The sequence below is a fragment of the Tyto alba genome, unplaced genomic scaffold, assembly GCF_018691265.1.
Source record: "Tyto alba isolate M040663 unplaced genomic scaffold, T.alba_DEE_v4.0 Super-Scaffold_19, whole genome shotgun sequence".
Taxonomy (NCBI): domain Eukaryota; kingdom Metazoa; phylum Chordata; class Aves; order Strigiformes; family Tytonidae; genus Tyto; species Tyto alba.
The window spans coordinates 2,316,594-2,336,359 of record NW_024881281.1 but is presented as its reverse complement, the minus strand read 5'-3'; the positions used below and the strand labels follow the sequence as shown (position 1 = coordinate 2,336,359).

General features: G+C 41.9%; 1 protein-coding gene across 8 annotated transcripts in view; it reads right to left on the bottom strand.

Moving 5' to 3' along the window:
* The window catches only part of ACACA (acetyl-CoA carboxylase alpha), a 141,095-nt gene that overhangs the window by 58,685 nt on the left and 62,644 nt on the right, over window positions 1–19,766 (bottom strand). For 5 of the 8 annotated variants that reach the window (XM_033004779.2, XM_042791598.1, XM_033004778.2 and 2 more), the window contains 11 exons: window positions 19,420–19,563; window positions 18,711–18,807; window positions 17,260–17,367; window positions 14,988–15,044; window positions 14,630–14,674; window positions 11,789–11,830; window positions 10,976–11,191; window positions 10,295–10,450; window positions 8,258–8,461; window positions 5,673–5,828; window positions 4,916–5,062 (listed from right to left, as the gene is read on the bottom strand). In XM_033004779.2, coding sequence (XP_032860670.1) covers window positions 4,916–5,062; window positions 5,673–5,828; window positions 8,258–8,461; window positions 10,295–10,450; window positions 10,976–11,191; window positions 11,789–11,830; window positions 14,630–14,674; window positions 14,988–15,044; window positions 17,260–17,367; window positions 18,711–18,807; window positions 19,420–19,563 — 1,372 coding nt within the window. The remainder of the gene's footprint in view (window positions 1–4,915; window positions 5,063–5,672; window positions 5,829–8,257; window positions 8,462–10,294; window positions 10,451–10,975; window positions 11,192–11,788; window positions 11,831–14,629; window positions 14,675–14,987; window positions 15,045–17,259; window positions 17,368–18,710; window positions 18,808–19,419; window positions 19,564–19,766) is intronic. The other 3 variants (XM_042791599.1, XM_042791600.1, XM_033004783.2) reach the window with 1 other exon arrangement.

The window sequence follows — 19,766 nt, the reverse complement described above, 5'->3', positions numbered from 1 at the left end:
GGAATTACCTTTTCACACTGAGATGTCAGCTAATATGCTAATCTTCGGAACAAAGCCGTCCTCAATGGGCATTTGAAGAGGGTGTCACTACATTAAAGGTTGTGTCTTCAGCAGAGCTACTGCAACCAACGCTTTTTTAAATACCATGCGAGTTGCCACACACTTCTGAACTCTACCCCTGTTCATTTGTCTGTGTTCACACAGTTTTGGACTCTTTCAGACATCTCCCCATTTTGGCACAGCTGCAGAACTACAGAGCAACATCAGAGGCTTAGACGACCAGCAGGACAGGGGTGAGCTGCTGCATCCTTTCAAAGTCATCCCTCCCAGTATTAGTGTAGAAAGTCCCAATCGCACACCTCAACCCCACATGACCAAGGAAGATCTTAGCCAGAAAGACCAAAGAGAGTGCCACTAAAAACAAGCTTCCACAAAAAAAAAAAAAAACACAAAAAAAAAAAAACCCCAAAAACAAACAAACAAACAAACAAACAAACTTTCTTGTGTTATAATCTAGATAAGCATCCAGGCTGTAGTAGGTCAACATTTTCTTCTTAAAGACATTTTAGAGTAAAATGCATAAGATTACAAACAACTATGAGTGGATTGTTTCCTCCCACCCATATAAATTCTGTGCATTTCAATGGTCTGTGTCTATCTTAAGAGTCAGGCTGGAATCAGGCTGAGCATCCACCTCCGGTGCTTAGTTCTTGATATGCTCACAGTTGTACAATAAATTACATCCCATTTGTCCCAAAGTCTATTCAGTCTTTACTCAGGAGCATTAGAAGGGAGCTATCGACTGGTGTTTGATTCTGCTGATAAAACACTGTCTTCCTCAGCTCCCTTCTATAACTGCTGGCTCTGAGAATTATTTACAAACCGTTCTCAACTTTTTAGTGTGGCACACTCAATCTTGTCAAGGGTGCTAGCTTACTGAAATCCTATGGTAACAGACTGAGCTTATCAGAACAGTCTCACATGTGAGCAGAGGTGTCAAAGCAGCCAGAAAATAGATGACACAGCCAAAAAAAAAAAACCAAAACAAAACAAAACACCCAACCAAAAAAACAACCCACACCCGAAAGAGTAACTAGAGACCAGGACACAGTTCACAAGCTTAACATGAAGGATCTACAGCAGAAACCATTTAGCAGAAAGCTCCAGGTAACATCCAGGATTCTGTCTGCGGTCCAAAGAAACAGCAGATGCACTTCAGGAGTAACTGGCTGCACGGAGTGGACAAGAGGTTGGAAAAAGGCCCTGCACTCGTGATGTCTCCTGTGCCACAAGAGCAGGCGGCAGGGCCAGCAGCACTGCAAGCTCCCCCGCGTGGCCGAGACACGGGATCCTCCACTCGGAAGGAGCAAGCACTGCCTAGAAATAAATAGCAAGTTGTATTTTCATGGTCCATTAAGTCCTTGGCTTTTTCGTTGCGACTACTAGCAAAGAGATAATTACTGCCAAATGAGGTGGTGGGCTACGTGAAGTAGTCGCAAGCTAAGCAGAGAGAAATCTCTTGTATTGTGAAAGTTCTTGAGAACTCCCATTTCACAGATTTTCCTGAAAACGTAGAGAGGTTAGCCCAGAACGCTGCTTGCAAACTCTGAGAGGAAAGGAGAAACTCAGCTTCGAGCTCCTGCTCTGCCCCCTATCAGAGCAGGGATTGCAACTTCGGTTGTTGACATCCATCTGAACACACTGACCACAAATCTCCTGGATTTTATGCTAGTTTCTCAATTTCGTCTGCTAGCTAAAACAATTAGGGCACTCAGCGCAGCTGAATGCTTTAAGAGGAAGAGTGTCTTGACCCCTTTTCACATATAGAAACTGTAGTTGTTCATACTGTGTAGCACAGCTCCAGCAGGAAGGACAAGCCCTGCCTCACAACAGCTGATCCCACAATGGTAGGGCACTCACCTGCGATGGGGGAGTAGCTGTGTCTGAGTCTCTGATCTAAAACAAGCAGAACAGTAATAGGAACCTAAGTGCACTAAACAACAGCTATATTTACCACAGACAGAACTTTTCAACAGAAATTTCCTCTTTAGTAAGAAACACATGTTGTACAATCTCTCAAAAGACTTTGGTTTCAGAAAATCAGCAACTTTCAATTGGAAGAAAGGAAAATTAAAAAAAAAAAAAATCACATTTATTTGGAAATTACCTACGAAGCACTCCTGCCTGTCAGCTCATTGGGGTCTGAACTGGAAACAGCTCACGGCTCTGGATCTCTGGGGCACAGACTCCACTGGCACTGGCCATCAGGGGTTACTAACCAAAACTGCGGTAGTGCTGTGTAACGTCATATCCAGCACTTAATTAACAATAACAAATTCATAGACTCTTAAAACATTTTTGTCTAAATTATCCTTGTAACACCCCAAAGCAGTCTCACCTTACTAGAGCATGAACAAACTGAAGCAGTGAAATCTTTGACTAAGGCTACAAGCAAGCCATGGCAAAGCCTGGGAACCCGCTGTATGCATTTCTTTAGGGATCATCTCCCCTGTAACACAATTTTCAGTGTAGATGGGGTTCTGACATTCTGAAGTCAAATACATCTACCTGAGGACAAAACTCTTCAACAAATTCAGGCAAGTTTAGAGAGCCAAGGAAATATGCCATATTTGAGAATGGTTCACCATTTTATCATGTGGAAGAAATGCAGAACCAATTAATATTTTCTCCTGCTCCTTGTGGCATGTCTTCTCTTCCCATGCAATACTACCAGCTACTGTCACATAGATGGGACTATCCCGAGGATCTTTGCTTCACGGCAGATAAGATGCTGTATTTGTCTGCCCAGATGCTATGCAGACTGATTCTCAAAAAAAGCAGAATGGATCCACTTACAGCCTTAACAAAGAAAAGGCTTGTGCTCTGGATTTATCTAGCATCCTGCCTCTTCCTTCTCCACCCCTGCAGCCATCTTCTTTGAGAGAAACTTGAGCACACGTTTGTGAAAATTTGTTTCCTCAGCTGAACGGAATTAAACCATAAAAGCCTAAAGTCAGCTCATCCTGACAAAGAAAGCGCAGCACGGAGGAATGAAATCTGCTCAGCAGCTCGTCACCCCCTGAATGTCACCTGTCCTTCAGCCTGCTGCTGGAACCTCTTCCTCAGATTGCCCGCTCTCACCTGTGAATGAGCGCTATTGTGTGCGCCGGCTATTGGTAACAGAATTCAATACCAAAGCCTCCGACCTCATTCCAGCTGCACGTGGTCCTACGGCCGCTCGTCCGGCTGCAGAGAGGCCGGGCTGAGGGTTGAGCACTTCCAGCTCGAGCTGCACGCCTCTCCTGGGAGCACCTCCTTGGGCTGGGGGTTCACCTCTGCCGCCAGCACCCCCACCTCACCCCTGGGAAATCCTTAACAGGCAGGTCACAGTCTGCCATAGGCCTCCACAAGAAGCAATTTTCAGCAGCCAGGGTGAAAAATGTGGGGGGAACATCATGTTTTCCCCTTGTTTATCTCGTTTTCCAGTGACTCAACCCATCGGCGTAACAGCCACAGAGGTAGGGCCTGAACCTGTGCATTAGATAACAGCACCATGTGAACCACAACAGCTATAGAATTTCTTTACAGACTGAGCACAACTAAGCCTACCAAGGGTTAAAAAAAACTCCTAATTTTTTTTTTTTGGTGGTCTTTGGGTACAGAATCTCTTATAATAAGACTATTTGTATTCATACTGGCAGAGTAAACACTACATGTTCATGCCCAGGCAGCTCTGTGCTTGTAATTTCAGCAAGAACAGAGCTACGTCCCTGAGGGACTTTGCTATTTCCCCAGCCACCATCCACTCAAACGCTGAATGAGAGCAGAGAAAGAGAGAAAGATGATGGCATAAGCCACCACAGCACCGCAGCCTCAGCTTTTACTAAGAATGCAGGGAACAGCTCATTTCAGTTTTAATTATACTAGTTAAAACATTTCTCCTATAGGCCAGCGAAAGACAAGGACGTAGTGCCCCCATAGTCACCATTTACTGATTAGGTTCAATTTGAAAACATCGTATTCAAAACCTTCCCCTGACAAGATACATGCAGTAAATAGTGATGAAAACCCCGATTTCCTCTCATCGCTATACTTGATGTTTTTGAGCAGAGCTTTTGCAAACCTTAAGTTATATATCTAGTAAAAGGACAGTGCTAGTTCAGTGATGCCAAGAAAAAATAAATGATATCACCACTTAGATCTGTTCCAATCTAAATTGCTGTAGGAACATTCACTTACTGAATCCCACTTAGCCTAGGCAAAAAAAATAGACACATCTTCTACTAGTTAGCTTTATTCTCCAGTCATTTCAATACTGCAATCTTTGGCTTGCTAATGTAATAACATACCAGCAAAAGCCCACCACAACAGTACAGCCTGCTCCTGCTTGTGCTGAAGGAGTAACTACTACCCCGACAGCATCAGCAGGTTCTTAGTTTCAAGTAAATCATTCACTAGAGGGGGATGTTGCACACACCTTGCCAGCGTGCTACACAAACACTGCACGGTGAGTATTTAAATGGAAAGCCTAAAATTGGTTCTTCAGGTTTTTTTAAGCAAATGAAAACATCTCTATTTAGTCTTCTAAAACTTATTTGGCACAAATACAAACCCCAGTTACCTAGAATAGCTGAATGAGCACTTTTTAATTATGAAGGAAAAACAGCATAGGCACAGGTTTGAAATGGAATCATCATTTACTATGGAGGTTAAAATACCCATTGTATGGAAGGTATTAATTTTTAATGAAACAAAAATCTCATTTTCAAGTGAGAGATTTCATCTGTGAAAGACTGAATGAATAGATTTTTTTGCCTGGCTGGTAAATTTTCATTACAATTGTCAAACCTGGTCCAAAACACAATGTACTGCAGGACATGAAAAGAAAAGTAGCATTAAAGGAAGTGCAACTTGCCTCATTTCCTCCTGGCAGCCTGTTCATGTGCACGAGCTGGCCCTGATCATCCAACACCAATTCAGTGTACGTTAGTATGTCAGAAGGCAGCGGCGGCGCTGGCAGGAATGCATGTTCGTTCATAGAATCCCAGAGTTTAATCAAAGACTAGACGATGAAAAGAAAAATTCTTGTTAAGAATATAATCTGCAAATATTTTTATTCAATCCACTGTGACTTAATATTCAGGACAGAACACTGACATATTCATCCCCCCCGGTCTGACTGGCAATATTCAGTGGATATCACTTACTTTGGAATTTAAACCATGAAACACAGTTTCAACCAAAGCAGTGTAAGTCAAATTATGTGATTCAGGATAGGACCCAGTGAATCAGACACACAATAAATTCTGCAACTTATTAACACATTCAGTGATGTACAAGTCCTATCCCAGGAACTATCATCCCTGCACTGTTTAACCCTCTACGAAGGCTAGGTAACAGGGTGGGAAAACAAAGAAACATAAACAAGAAACCAAGGATGGTTTACATTTCAGCTTCTACTGTTTGACTTACTAATGGAACTACAGCAGCAATGTATCAAGAGTCCTAATTTCTTTCGAAGTAGACTCAATCCATAGCTGTACAGACCCTGGGGGACCATTGTTAGCCACTCCAGGGCACTCATTTCCCTGACAAGCAAGGATGGCAACTGATAGAAGTGCTCTGCAGGTGCAAAAGTTTAGAACGACCCACCGGGCCTGAAGAACACTTACCTGCCGAAACATCTCAGGAATGTCATAGACATATGATGTCCCTAAAGACTGTGCCTGGAATCTTTTGGACTGTAGCAGGTCTTTGGTCACGTACGGGGTATTGATCAGCATCCCATGAAGTGGTCCCTGTTTATCCCCATATGCCTGGAACATAATCTGCAGCACAAAACACGACCAATTACTGCTTAATCCACTGGTTCCATACACCTATCTCAACCAGATTTTACCAAAAATCATCCGGATATTCCAGTCTGATCAGGCTTGTTTCTGTTCTCTACAAATATGTTAATACTCGCATATCCTGCAACCCCGTGCTTCATCATGCATTACTACCCTTTGGAGACAGTGCTGGACCATTACTGCACGGATCTGAGTATCACTGACTTATTACCGTATCACAGCAGAAAGCTAAGTGAACAGAGTCACATCCCCACAGAAAAAAGCCTGTGACTTAGATGACTTCACATTCCCCAGTATTTCCCCTGACACCGTACCTATGCCGATGGATTGTGATAGCTGGGAGCAGAGAGGAGAAGTCTGTTATTTATGTAGTCGAACAGCACAGTATCCGTATCTCCACTGACTGATCATGGAAGCTAGGTCAAGACTTGCATATGTCATTTGGCTTGAAGTTTTGATATTGTAAGTTTAAAAGATTTTCCCAGAGTAGCAACATGAATTATCAGCTGCCATGCTTCATGGCACTATATATTCCACTCAGCCACGACTCGGAAGGAAATCTATTTCAACTAAGAAACAGGAGGAGCACTGCTTAACCGGGACAACACTGCACAAATGCGGCTTAATAGAAACACGCCTGACAGAAGCAACACCATTAGGCTGCTCGTAACAGAATGGTGATCAGATCTGATGGTACAAACGGCAGATCTCTTTCTAACTGAAGATGAATTAATTGAAGAATTCCACTACGGATAAAATTGAGTAGGTAAAGCCTATTTTAGTTTTTAGATTAGTACCAGTAGCTCACGCTCTTTTCAGTCTCCATAAACGTTGCTTCGTGAAGTAGCTTCTTCAATGGGAGAAATATTTATTCAGGGTAACACGTATTTGTGAGAGTGCCTGTGTTAGGATCTGTTACTGCACCTGGGGCCCAATTCTCCCTAAATCTCTGGAAAGCTTCAGAGCAGTTCTGTGGGAACTGGAGAAGTCTGTGCCGAGCATTGCCACTCATAACCACAGGAACTGTGAAACAAGAGATCAGGGTCATTCTCTCATGATGAATCTATTTTTTTCACTCTTCAGAAGTCATGGAAGTGCCCAGCACCCAGCACGTCAGTACTGTCTGAATTCTTTTAAAGAATTCTCTAAGTTCAAAATAACCCCCTGAAAAAACAGGAAAAAAATACGCAGATCTAAACCTGCCCTATAAACCTCCGTCATGAGGGGGAAGATTTATCAAAGTTTCTTTAAAAACTAACACCTTCAAGCTCTGTAAAGCAAACCTTCCTCTCAACTACTGAGTTAACTGAAATAATTCCTAATGGTATAATTTTTTAATAGAACCTAGATTAATATCCTGGAAAAAAAAAATCAAGTTTTTAAAAATCAAGTATTGGAAAAGCTGCTAAAAGCCGTACACACACAAGTGCATTCCCCTAGTTTAAAAAAAAAAAAAAAGCTCATCAGAGACAGAGTTTAAAAGGAAAGGTGACCTTCACCAATGACTAACAAAACTCGAGTGTTAAGATCAGCTACTGGAGCTTATTAAAATGTTCTTTTCTTTCCTCATCTTCACTCAAAGGCAGAAATAAAGTAAAACATACAGACACTATCTGTTCTAAGATCTCCAAAACTGGATGAACTGCAAGGCCAGGCAGCTTGCTGGAAAAATTTAAATGGAGAAGAGGGAGAGAAAAGGTGACTCAGCATTTTGTGTTCAACATTAATGGTGCCCAAGTGATTTATTCTGCTGCTACTACTGCATGGCAGAGAGATTATTACAGTGGGAGATGTAAACATTTCTGTATTTAAATATTTTTCATGCATCCTATGCTCCATGTATTTTATCATATGTAGGTATTTCAGTTAACCACACTATTTCTACGCCATGAAAAGCAGAAATACCAGAATAGCCACAACCATTACAAAAGAGCCCATTATGCTTCATAAAAATGATATAAAAGCACCTTCAATAATTTTATATCATGCTACCCAGGTCATTCCCTCTATCTTTAGAATTTAAAAGTAAAGTTCACAGATTTTCTCTATCTACTCAGGGAAAGGTATAATTAATAATATTTTTTATTACGACCTACAGGATGAGCACCAACAGTGTTTGCTTTTCTACTACTTTTTTGAGCGCTCTGCCTCAGAGGAAAACAGATGTACAAATGAAGGTACGTACAAAACAATTAGAAAATATGCACTTTTACATAACTGATTACATTTTGCACACCTACACACCTATTGCAAGATGATTTTTACATTCTTCTTCCTTTCGGAAAGTTGAATGCCAATTTGTATTACCTGAAAACACCGCAAACCACTGAAGAGTTTTATCAGGTGTGATGTGTGTCCCCCCAAATAATTTGCTGATCAAACCACGGAGCCATATGGAAGCATACCTGTCCTGTTCTGGAGTCAGTCACTTCTTTGTACAGGCTGATGTCCAAATAGTAGCCCGACTCATTGGTCAGAAAGAGCCGGATGGGAATTGCCTTCCCAGTCGGTGTCAAACGAATGTTGATCTTCAACTCGGCTTGGAGGACGCGGAGTTTCCACAGGCGACTCCCGTAGCGCATCACCATGCTCCGCACGGATTCTTCGATCTTCAAACACATGAGAAGAATTTCCCTCACCCTTCTGGACACATCCACCTCTCTGTCACCCCTCCGTCCCGCTGCTGTAAGGTCCTGCTCGAAGGGGAGAACCCAGCGCGCGGGGGGAACACCACGGGAGAGCAGGGGTGGAAGCACCCACCAGCAGCACGTGCCCGGTGCCGCTCCGGGACCTCGGTGGCCGGCCCCTTCTCATCTGAACGAGCCTCGAGATAGGCAGGACCCAAACCCAACCTGGGCCCTACTGAGGCACAGGGACAGGGCTGGCCTCGCACCCCTTTTTCCCCACGGCACATCACACCCCAGCAAGGCACAGCGTGCCCACTGCTTCATCTGCTTTTCTTCCTGCAGGCGTAACTCACAGCTAAGAACTACAAAATGCGGGAAAGTGAAATCCTTGACAAACAGTTATGTAGCACTTATGTGCACAATAATCATGTTTCACCACACATGCGGTAGGGTGCTTTAAATCAACAAAGCAATTACTACTTGGAGCTTGGCCTTCTGGTGTTCTATTAAACTTTATAATATACTACTGTTGGCAAATAGCGCATATTAAAAGAAGGCAATTTATAGGCTGTTTTTAGCATTCTTTCAAAAAATAAAAAGTCTCTTTTCTACAGCAGCTCAGGGAAAAGTCATGGTATACATCCAGGGGCAGCCTAAGTTTCAGGGGCTGAATATCCCAGCTTCATCCGAACTTCCTGGGAACTAAAGATTTTGGATGAGCCAAGAGACAATTTATTCAAAAGTGATTTAAGCCACCAATTTTTAATCACAATTTGAAAGTCAATGAGCAAGAGATACTTATTTTGATAACCAATTCATCTTTTTAAACTTTTAGGTATTCACATAAGGAAAGGTCAGCTCTCATCTTTCAGTAATCATGAACAGAATGTTGATTTCCAACTAAATGCAGCCTTTACAGTTTATTTGGGACTTTCTTTGTGGTGGTTCTGCTAACCAGAAACATGCTTTATGCCTAAACACTTTCATTTATGCATCTACAAAGCTTAACGTTCATTTATTTATAATGTTGATCTCTGTGGTTTTGTATGAGAGAATAAAAATGCGGCACTTCTTTTTGTAGCTGAATTTACAAATTCTTTTTAAGTTCATGATTTATCTCACATTTTATTTGGACAGAATCTGGACTTTTGTAACAAACAGAAGAGCATTTAAAGCTATGTCCTTATTAAAACTGTTTATCTCAAACACACAATGAAAAAATAAGTTTAGTTCCAAATACAAAACATATTTCTAATAAACTGTTCCTTAGTTTACACAGAGGAAGTGACATGAATTACCTGAAGGACAGCGTTCCTCCACTAAAAATACGAGCTCTGATAGTTTTGAAATTTTACGTTTAATATTTATTCATAGATTGGAAGAAACAACAAAGCGTTCTTCCTTGGCAGCTGCCAAACAGGTTCCTAACATGAAACAAAGTAATTGCTTGCCTTAACTAGCTAAAATAAAAAGTATTCTCTCTGCTTTTGAAGAGAGCAGCTCAACAAGCAATCTTCAGAGACGCCCATTAGTTACATGTGACGCCACTTTCTTTACTGAAAAGCAAAACTGCAGTATTTGTAGAGCAACTAAACCTACCCTCAGGTTACCACCTCTCATACCGGTCCCCAGTTTCTTGTACTTTCTGTTACAAAATGGCCAGTAGGAACTGCATGTCATTCACTAAACAGCATTAAGATGTACGCAATCAATAGGTGCATTTACATAGCATAAAAAGGCAGCAAAAGACCATTTAATTCTGGTGAGTCAAGCCCAAGGAAAACAAATGGTTCAGGGCTAGGGAAGAGATCATACCTTAGATGGGTCCATGATGACAGTAGGCACGAAATTTAAGAAGATGTGATTGCAGTCAGTGCGCACGTTGGTATTATTAAATGCCACCTCCAACTCATCCATGGCTTCCAACAGCAATCGCTCTCCCTCATTTTGCAGATACTCAAAGGAGGCTTCCTGCCAGATGTTGTCAACAAATAATTCACTTTCTACTCAAAATTCACAGCCCAAGAATACACTGTTTGAAAAACTGCAGAAGGACTTGACTCAGAAAATAGGTTATATTAGTTTCAGCAGGATGTGCAAGCCTGAAACAGATCCATCACAATCACAGAGGCAGCACTCCCACTGCCTGGATCCACATACCCGGCTGACTTGTGCCCTCGTTCTGGTCAGCATAAATCCCAAACTAGACAGGGCAAACCATTACTGCAGAAGTGCAGGAGAAACACAGAGAAATAACTGTTGCCTCAAAATGCAAGGATTTCCAACTATCCACTTGGGCCACCGAAAAATCTCCTGGAAGCATAGCAATGGTAGATCTTCAGAGCCATGCCTCTGCAGAGCCAACACTAGCAAGGAGAAGGCAGGCAAACACAGCGCTCCACGCAGGGACTGTGTCTGCAGGCAGGTGCCCAGAATGACTGACAGGGTTTCATACAGTGTCTTGGGAAGAGACCTTGCACGGGTGACAGCACTCACCTTGGTAACCAGATCTGAATGCCTTATAATAGCCCTCACGAAGAACCTGTAGTCTGTGACTTCTGTCCCCACTTCAACTTTCGCTGCTCCCAGGTAGAGATGCATTTTGTGATTGGCACATGGAATGGCAGTGAGATCAAAGTTTCGCATTCGGTTCAACTCCAGCTGAAAAGCCAGAGCTGGCTCCAGATGACGGTAAATCCTATCTTCCTCAAACTGGAGGTGTCATACAGGTAGCAAAGGGTGTAAAAGAGGAGGGTGGGTTAAGAAGCTGAAACACCGAGGATGGGAAGAACCAGATAACACCCCTTACGAAGTTTCACACTTAATTAAAAACACTAAAAATTCAAATGAATCCCAACCAGAAGTTTCTATCTTACGCAGAGTCATTAGCGCTAAGAGCTGCACTGAAATTGTTGAAATACTAAGAGTAGAAGAAAAATGGCAAGACAGCAAATTCTCAAGCTCACCCCCCACAAACCCCCTTTTTCACAGAAGCCACAAAGTATGGTACTGAATCACTGTACTGCTTCCAACGCTCCACTGCTACACTGTGACTAAACTCTGCACAAACAGAAGCTTCAGGTCAGGCTTCCAAACGCATGAATTTTTATCCCCAAATATCAGAGACTCATCACTGTTAATGACTTTGATTGTTACATGTGTGGACAACTGGCCTAGCAAGGGAAGAGAAAATACCGCACTGGGTAGCGCAGTTGGGCTGAAGTAGCTCCCACCCTTAGACTGGCAAGGAACAGCTACACAAAAGAAGGACAAAGCCAACACTTAAAGCATTAAGAATATATGACTTACCTTATCCCGCGCACGGAACGTGAAGAACTTTGGAAATTCCCTCTGTTTAAAAATAAAAACAATGAAGTTAGCCCTCCAAAAGTAAGCCATTTGATCTACCCTGAGAGTGCTCACAGGCCAGACCCGGGGTAGCACCACAGCAGAGGAGATGACAGAAGTTGCTACAAGCTACTTTTTCAACATCACAAAGAGTGGTGGAAAATCAAGTTACCCTCAAGAAGGCAGCAGAGGTACTTTAAATTTGTCTTCACTGCTAATTCAACAGAGGCTACTTGATTGGCTTTTGATTATTATTGTCAATTATTAACAGACAATAACATTGAGCTGTCCAGACAGTAGTGGGAAACTTCTTCTAGTTCTATTATGATTACGATTACTGTGGAAATGTTTGGGAGCCATAAAATGATACTGACACTCCATTACATAAGCAGACGTACACAAAACAATGATCTGTATTCTATAGCTTTCTTCATGCTATTACTGCTAGAAATACTCTCTTCCTAAGGAAAACTACGAATTGTAATCAAATAACTTTATCCTCATGTATTAAATAGTACTCTACAAAAATCCCCTAAATATGATCAGGTGTCTCTGTTATTCTATTGCACAGATAAAATCCTAGCAAATGGTAAGTGCTTTACATTTTTGTGGCATATTGATTGTGTCTTGGAAGAGAGAAACTCTAGACAGCATCCTTCTACCTATCCCTCTGGTTTAAACAGAGCAAAGCCATCCATTTCCGTGGAATTACATTTTTAGTGGGTGGAGGAACTTCTGTGAATGGTTTGCACCAGCATGAGAACACCAGCCGTTTATGCTAAAGGTGACCTGAGAGAGCGTACACAACCTGCCAGAACTGTCTTACTAAGAAAAAAAGAAGGTATCTGTGCTGGAGTCACTGAATTTTGGAATCCCATTTCACTAGCCATGAAAGACTTGCAAGCTTGGCTTGATTCAGTGCAACAACCAGCACATGGTGACCGAGTAAAAGGCTCCACTGCGCAACAGAGCTTTTAAGGCTAAAAGTAATATTCTAGCTAGTCATCTTCCTTACTTCCTATAAAAATCAGTCCCCAGAACTTCACCTGATCACTCGCAGCTGAACAAAATAACTTCTCTTTGCCTGGAGTGTGTCTTCCAGACTAACCAGTAGTACAAGAAGTCCTGCCTGAAAATTCAGGCAATGGGCATATTAGGTGAGCCTATGAGCATCAACTATAAGAAAACAACCACTTCCATGTTTCCTCGCTTCTCTTCCAAATCCCTCCTACCTGTCCTCCTCTGCACGCTGCCAATTTCTCCTAACATCATCCATGCTCATTCTATCACTAATGTAATTGCTTTCAAGGCATTTGACTAGTGTTGTGGGCAAATATAATAATTAGATGTGCACACACACAAAAATTCTCAGTGCTTTGGTACCAAAATCCAAAAGAGTGCTCCATTTCCTAGGCAGAAGAATTATACCCCTGCTGTGTTCTAATCAACCAACCATCATCAAGACAATCAAAATAATTTGCCTAAATTAGCCAATCAAGACACCCTGCAAACCGCAGAATGTGAAAAGCTACAACAGAAATCATCATAGTTGATTATTATACTAATAATCACGTTAAAAACCTAATGAGATGAGGAAATTGGAAGCTTGCTGGAGCAACTCTCTATTACCTCAACATGCTGGGAACTAATTATATAGACTGTAATTAAAACAAAAACAAACCCAAGCCCAGGCCCTGGCTAAGTTAATAGTTGGTCCAGTAATAAACAGAATAGGAGATAGTAATAAAGACTGACACGAAAGATCTCAGAGGTACTCTACAAACTTTGCAAGCAGATGACATACCACGCTGCCTCCTCTGGCTTTGCAACTAGGAGCATCCTAAGAGCCCACTGCTCTAAATGGCAGCTGAGGGGAAGTTTTTTGTGATGACTACTTTTATTCTTTGCCTCCTTTCTGACCACTGACCCATGCTACAGTGCTTATTCACAAACTCTTCTTTTTCTAACCCCAAATACCAACGCAGATCTCAAACTCCCTTTTTTAAAATCTAAAGCCTAGACTTTCTTGCCTAGGGTCCCAACCGCTCTGCAAAGAGCCCCGCTTCCTACATAAGCCACTGATCGATACGTATCTGTACCTGCACTGCGGGCAGCGATTCCCACGTGAGGATACCCACATTTGTTCAAATACTGTTTTTGGCAACTTGTAAATTAGTTTTCCTTTGCTAAACCAGGTGCATTGAGCACAGGATGAATTTCCTGCACATTCGAGATTCCTAATAACTTCCGGAGTTGTAAAGCAGATACACAAGGGATAAAAACCTGCTTTAGGCTTTACACTGCCACCTTGCAAACAGGGCTAAACTAGCCCTCCCTGATGCCCAAGCCCTGGGGAAAGAAGTAATTCTTAGCAGTAAGAGCATCAAACATTTTCCACGTCACTAAGCCATTATATGAAATTTAGCAAGTCGCTTCAATTGCTCCTCTAAGTAAGAAGCCTAAAGAAATCAGCACACTACATAAGAAATACAAAAATTTAATTGTATAATTACATTTTAGGATAAAAAATGATAGTGAAACAAACAAGATCTTTATTAACGTGGCAGTCATGAGTTCAGCCAGGCAACAAGAGAGACTTTAGCATGTGAATGGCCCCACTGACTGCAGCAGGCCCACTCCTGCATTTGGAGTTAGGTGTTTGTTTAGATGCTTTACTTAACTCTGACACCAATGCTGTCATTAAATGCCTGGCTAAGAACCAAATGAGAAGCCTAGAGTCACTTACGTGTCTCCTGGCCTCAGGTCAAGAATACCACCGTGTCCTAGGCCCTTTTTACTTACATGAAATCTCTGATCCACCTCATAGTTGACCTGTTTCCTGAAGTCCTTACAAACGAAACATACAAACACAGGAAGACAAGAAAAAAAAAAAAAGCAGAAGAAAGCTAGCAATTAGGATGAAAATCAAAAATTAATTAATTCAAGAATACAAGAGGTGCCAAGATTGTTTACAATTGTAAATTAATTTTCTTAAGCGAATTCATCAAAACCATCTCAAATTTTAGAGAACAAAAACAGTGAAGAGAGAACTAAATATAGTTAATACAGCATTTAATTTAGGAAAAAACACATCAAATGTCAGTGCTATTATGAGCCAGAAAACAAACTGTTCTGAGCAGCATGTGAGATAACAAAATACCTTTTGTGCTACAAGGAAAGTCAGCCGGCGAATCCCATGTTCAATCAGGACTGATTTCTGTAAAAAGGCAAGAATGGAATCAGGTGACTGGATTAACAGGAAAAGAATGCATCAAAGACATGTCAAAGTCTTCTATGAACTGAAAAAGCTCTACAGATCCTCCTGCATCTATGCTGCAAGACCCTAGTCCGCTCCAGTCTATTCATACCTGAGGTTTCTCATCTGATGATCATCTAGCAGCACACATAAGCAAATACATTAAACCTGAAGAGGTAAGTAACCAAATCACTAGAACACAGTATTCCAGCTGAGCCTTGCTAACAAGTAAAGCAGAAGAATCATGCACAATTCTTGCAGGAAACATTCTTGTTCATTTGTCAAAGTAAATTGGTCTTTTTTGCAGATTACTTTTCGAAGGGAGCACAGCGTAGACATGGTGAGGCCACGGAAAATGATGGAAAATGAGCTTTAAAGGAACTAACCCAAGGAAGCATGTAGCACATACTTGATTTTGGCACAATAACCACACAGACAACCCAGACCAAAGGACAAATGTGTCAATATTGCAAAGGTGATAAATGATAGGGGTTACTTAGGTTTGGGGATTTTTTTCAAATAGTTGAGAGAATGTCCATTCTGGTCACTTCTTTATCAAATTCCATTAAGCCACATTTCAAATGAGTGCTGCCATCAGTATTTGCCACACCACTGATCTTTTGAAGTTTTAAGATCTCATAATTTTGCTCCTCTTTCTAAAACTTTTTCCTTTCTCTTCCTTTTTCCAATTTAAAAGCAAAGAAAAAAAAAAAAAAGAAGAAAAAAAGAAGCAAGAACTCAGCTAGATCCGGAACAAAACAACCCCTTTCGGCACAGACTGAAATGTTTTACTAAGGTTAAGCCCTTTGAAAATGAGCATCAGTGACTATATTCATAGCAAGAGGAAGAAAATAACTTTAATAATGCCATGATTTAAAAAGCAAAAATTGTTATTGCTTTTAAAATTCCACAAGTGGCAGACAATAACAGCATAGCAACAGGATTCTGATTACATCGTAATAATGTGGGTCTCACAGCAAGTCCACAGCTATTACAGAGCGATTAGCCATCAGCACCTGGAGAAACTCCATTTACACTGACTGCCTCAATCTCCTCCACAAGTCATTTACAAGTATATGATCCTAATTTCTATTAAAAAAACCGCACACAACATGCTGGGACTAGAAGATTATTTGGACAATTTGGATCAACCTATTTGATAGTTTAATGTGTTTTGGAAATTTTTTTTTTTATTTCTTTCCTTTTATCCCCTCCCATAAAACGCCTGGAGCATGATCGAGCAGATGAAAAGCAGCACTAGTTTTAATTTTTATATTTGATTGTTTTCTTTCCTTAAAGAGACAGGAAGCTGCTGATGTTGTGTGGAGAACAGCCCCATTTTGGAAGCCCTCATTTCTGCAGAACGTATTACCACCTCCCACACTGGGAAGTGAAGTTAGAAACTACTCCCTCGGTCCTCCCATAGCCACTGCAGGTACCAGGGGTGCAGCAGGGTCCCAGCACCCGATGGGGCTGGTCACATCCACACGCCAGCTGAGGAGTTCTTCATGCCAACCAGAGAAGCAGACACCAGAGGGCAGGGCGACACGAGGAGGCTGTCGCCAGCCCACACTGTCTCACAGCTGACCACAGGATTAGCATTCAGTACCCTAAACTGTATCCCATACTTACAAAGGAGCAACAGAACATACCAAATCAATTCCACCTTGTGCCAGAAATATCACACTAGATGGATGCTCCAGCATGCCAACAACAAGGAGAACAGATTTTAATTACACGAAGACTATCGTGATACAGAAAATGTATTTCCATCCCTCTGTTACTCATACAACAACTTTACCACCAGGGAGAGGGACACAGCACATTTCAGAGCATCTGGAGATAGCTACTGAAGACTGACCTGATGCGTTTAAAACCTTAAAGTCTTTAACCCTACCAACAATTAAAGGGAAGAAGTCCTGACCTGATGGATTAGAATGCACTGCGAAGAGAACCAACGACCTGGAGGCTTCAGAAAGGTGCAGCTACATCCAGTTAAAGAAGCGGTAAGGTTTTAGACGGGATAAATTCAGGATGTAACTATTGCATTTATTTGATTTGAAAAACAAGCAAACAAAACCAAAAAAAAACTGAGGAACGTACTGACTTTTCCCAAAGCAGACAGAACTGTCCTGCACGATCACACAGTTCCAGACAGAGAATTAAGGCAACTTACCTTGCTTTGTGTGAACTCTCTGAACATGGCTGCCAGCCCATCATCATCAACGTCACTGTCCGTTTTAATAGCAACATTAAGAATGTGAATGGGCTCCTCACGGGCAGTCTGCAATTTAAAGAAAATACTCCCCATAAATAAATAGTTAACATCTTAATGCCCATGAGTTCTCAAGAGAGGCTCCCTAAATACAATCCTAAAAATACAGATGCCCTAGGGAAAAATGGCCTCAGCAGAGCATGCTGTAAACCAAAGAAAACTATGAAGGAAATGCTTGACCAAACAGCCTTACAAATTTGCAGTTTCACCGGAGTAAGAGTTAATGTCTACAAACAGCAAACAGGAGCTTCATTTGGAGAATCCAATTCTGATGGTCACATCTGACTTGGTTAACTTAAGTGTGCTTCATTTGGATGCAGAGAGAATGCAGGGTCAAATCCTCTTCAGAAGATGCCGTACAGACAGGACATTAAGAGGACTTTGGCATCAAGAAAGGTAATAAAATTAAGCAAATTCAAAGTGTAGGTGCAAAACAATGTATGTGTTCATATCTACAACAAAATGAAGGAATGTGGAAGCATCAATTACATTAGAGCTCTGAGGAATTACAAATTTAGCATTTAAGAGCCTGTAGCCAACTGTGAAAAACTGGGTATGAACAGCAAATTACGCTTGGTGAGGTGAGGGGGAGGTAAAGAGAGATCTGAGGACATTAAGGTTGATGGTAATATTCTGGAACAAGGCTACAGTACTTACACACATCAAGATCAATGGATCTGTTTAAAACCAAGCCCTATTCTGGACACAGACCATACTCTAACAGAGCTTCCCACTGTTGAGGGGCAGGACAGAGCAGTGGACCAGCTACCTGGGTCTCCACAGGAAACTGCTCTCCTATCACTAAGGATTATAAACCATCTGCTTCCTCTGCACCTGTTTCCACATCAGTGCAAAAAAGGAGGGGTTCCTCTCATCTTTTCTCCTAAAAACAGTTCTAAGAGGTAGAACAGAGGGAAGAAGCAAAATGTAATGTGACTAGGAAGGGTGTAAGACAAAAAAATAAGGCAAGTCAGACTTAAGAGAAAGGCAGCTGAATATGTAGTTCGACACCCCGATGCACAGAGGAGGTCTGGAAACTTAATCATTGCTTTAAACTCAGTTATGCTACTGTGGATCCAGTAATTTTGCTAATGTTATAACACTACAAACTAAATTTACATGGACAGTAAGAGACTTAGCTGTAGCTTTACAAGAGTCAGAAAATGGCCACCTACTTTGAATCACCTGCTGTGGAACAAGCAAACAAATCACACACATAAATACATAAAGCTCTTAACTCCTGCTTCCAGCACTCGAACTAGTGAAAAGTATCTAGCCTGCAGTCACTGCAGCATTCTGCACGCCTTCTATTTCCAACCTGAGAGCAATCTCAAGAGAAAAAACTACTGTACCTTGTCTTCATCATACAAGGAAGCATGGCCAGCTTCGGGGAAGGTTGGGCTCTGGGGAGGAGAGTCGCAGAAGCAACCCATCACTTCATCAAAGATTCTGAAATACACCAGAGGAGTATTAGTCATCAACACACTGCTGCTAGCCCAGTGAAAGCATATAGCACTAAAATCCACAAATCATCTGCTAAGAGGGGGAGGGCGAGAAAAGGACTCCTTCCCTTTGCAGGACTGAAACTCAAAAGATGAGGAAGCAATACCTCCTCCACCCCTCAAAGCAAAGCAGAGCCTGGATCTTCTAACACTTGTCAGAAAGCTTATGGTTGCAGGCCCTCATGACTGCTATGGGCTCTGCTGGGGTTTTTTTTTGCCTACCCCTCAAAGGTTAAAAGCATAAAGAACACCTCCTCCCACATATATACGCGTGAACAAGAGCATTAATAAAAATCAGCACATTTGCAAATGATCTCCAATCAGCACAAATTCAAGATGCTGATCCTTCTGGCTGCAAACTGCTCTTACAGCAGTCTGAAACTTGCAGTTATCTCAAGGAGACAGACAAGGGGATCCAAACAAACCTCCACCTGAAACTCCAGAAACTTAACCAACCCGTTTAAACCTGACTTTAGACAAGGCAAAGATTGTGCCCGGTTCCACTTGGGCCCACCTAGGAAGCTGGTAACACAACCAACCATCACCCTTCCCCACATACCTGACAAAATCTTCAAACGTGCGGAAGGAGACCATTCCACCCATCCGCTGGCACGGGGGAGTGAATGAATTGTCTAGCAGTACATCACTCACGCTAGCTACATGGACCATCCCGTAGTGATTGAGGTTGGAAGAGAAGGACATTCTAAACGGCAATTCAACAAAACCACAGTTAGTAAGGACAAGGGAGAGAAGAGTATCACTGGAAAAAGATCTGTGAGTGTGGGTATGCTCTGACCACTTGAAGCGTGGCTGCTCATCCAACATAACTGTTGCATGATTTGGGAGATTCTTCAGCACGCCAGACCTGCGGTGCTGTTCTCTCCAAAGCCCCTGCAAGGCTGGCAT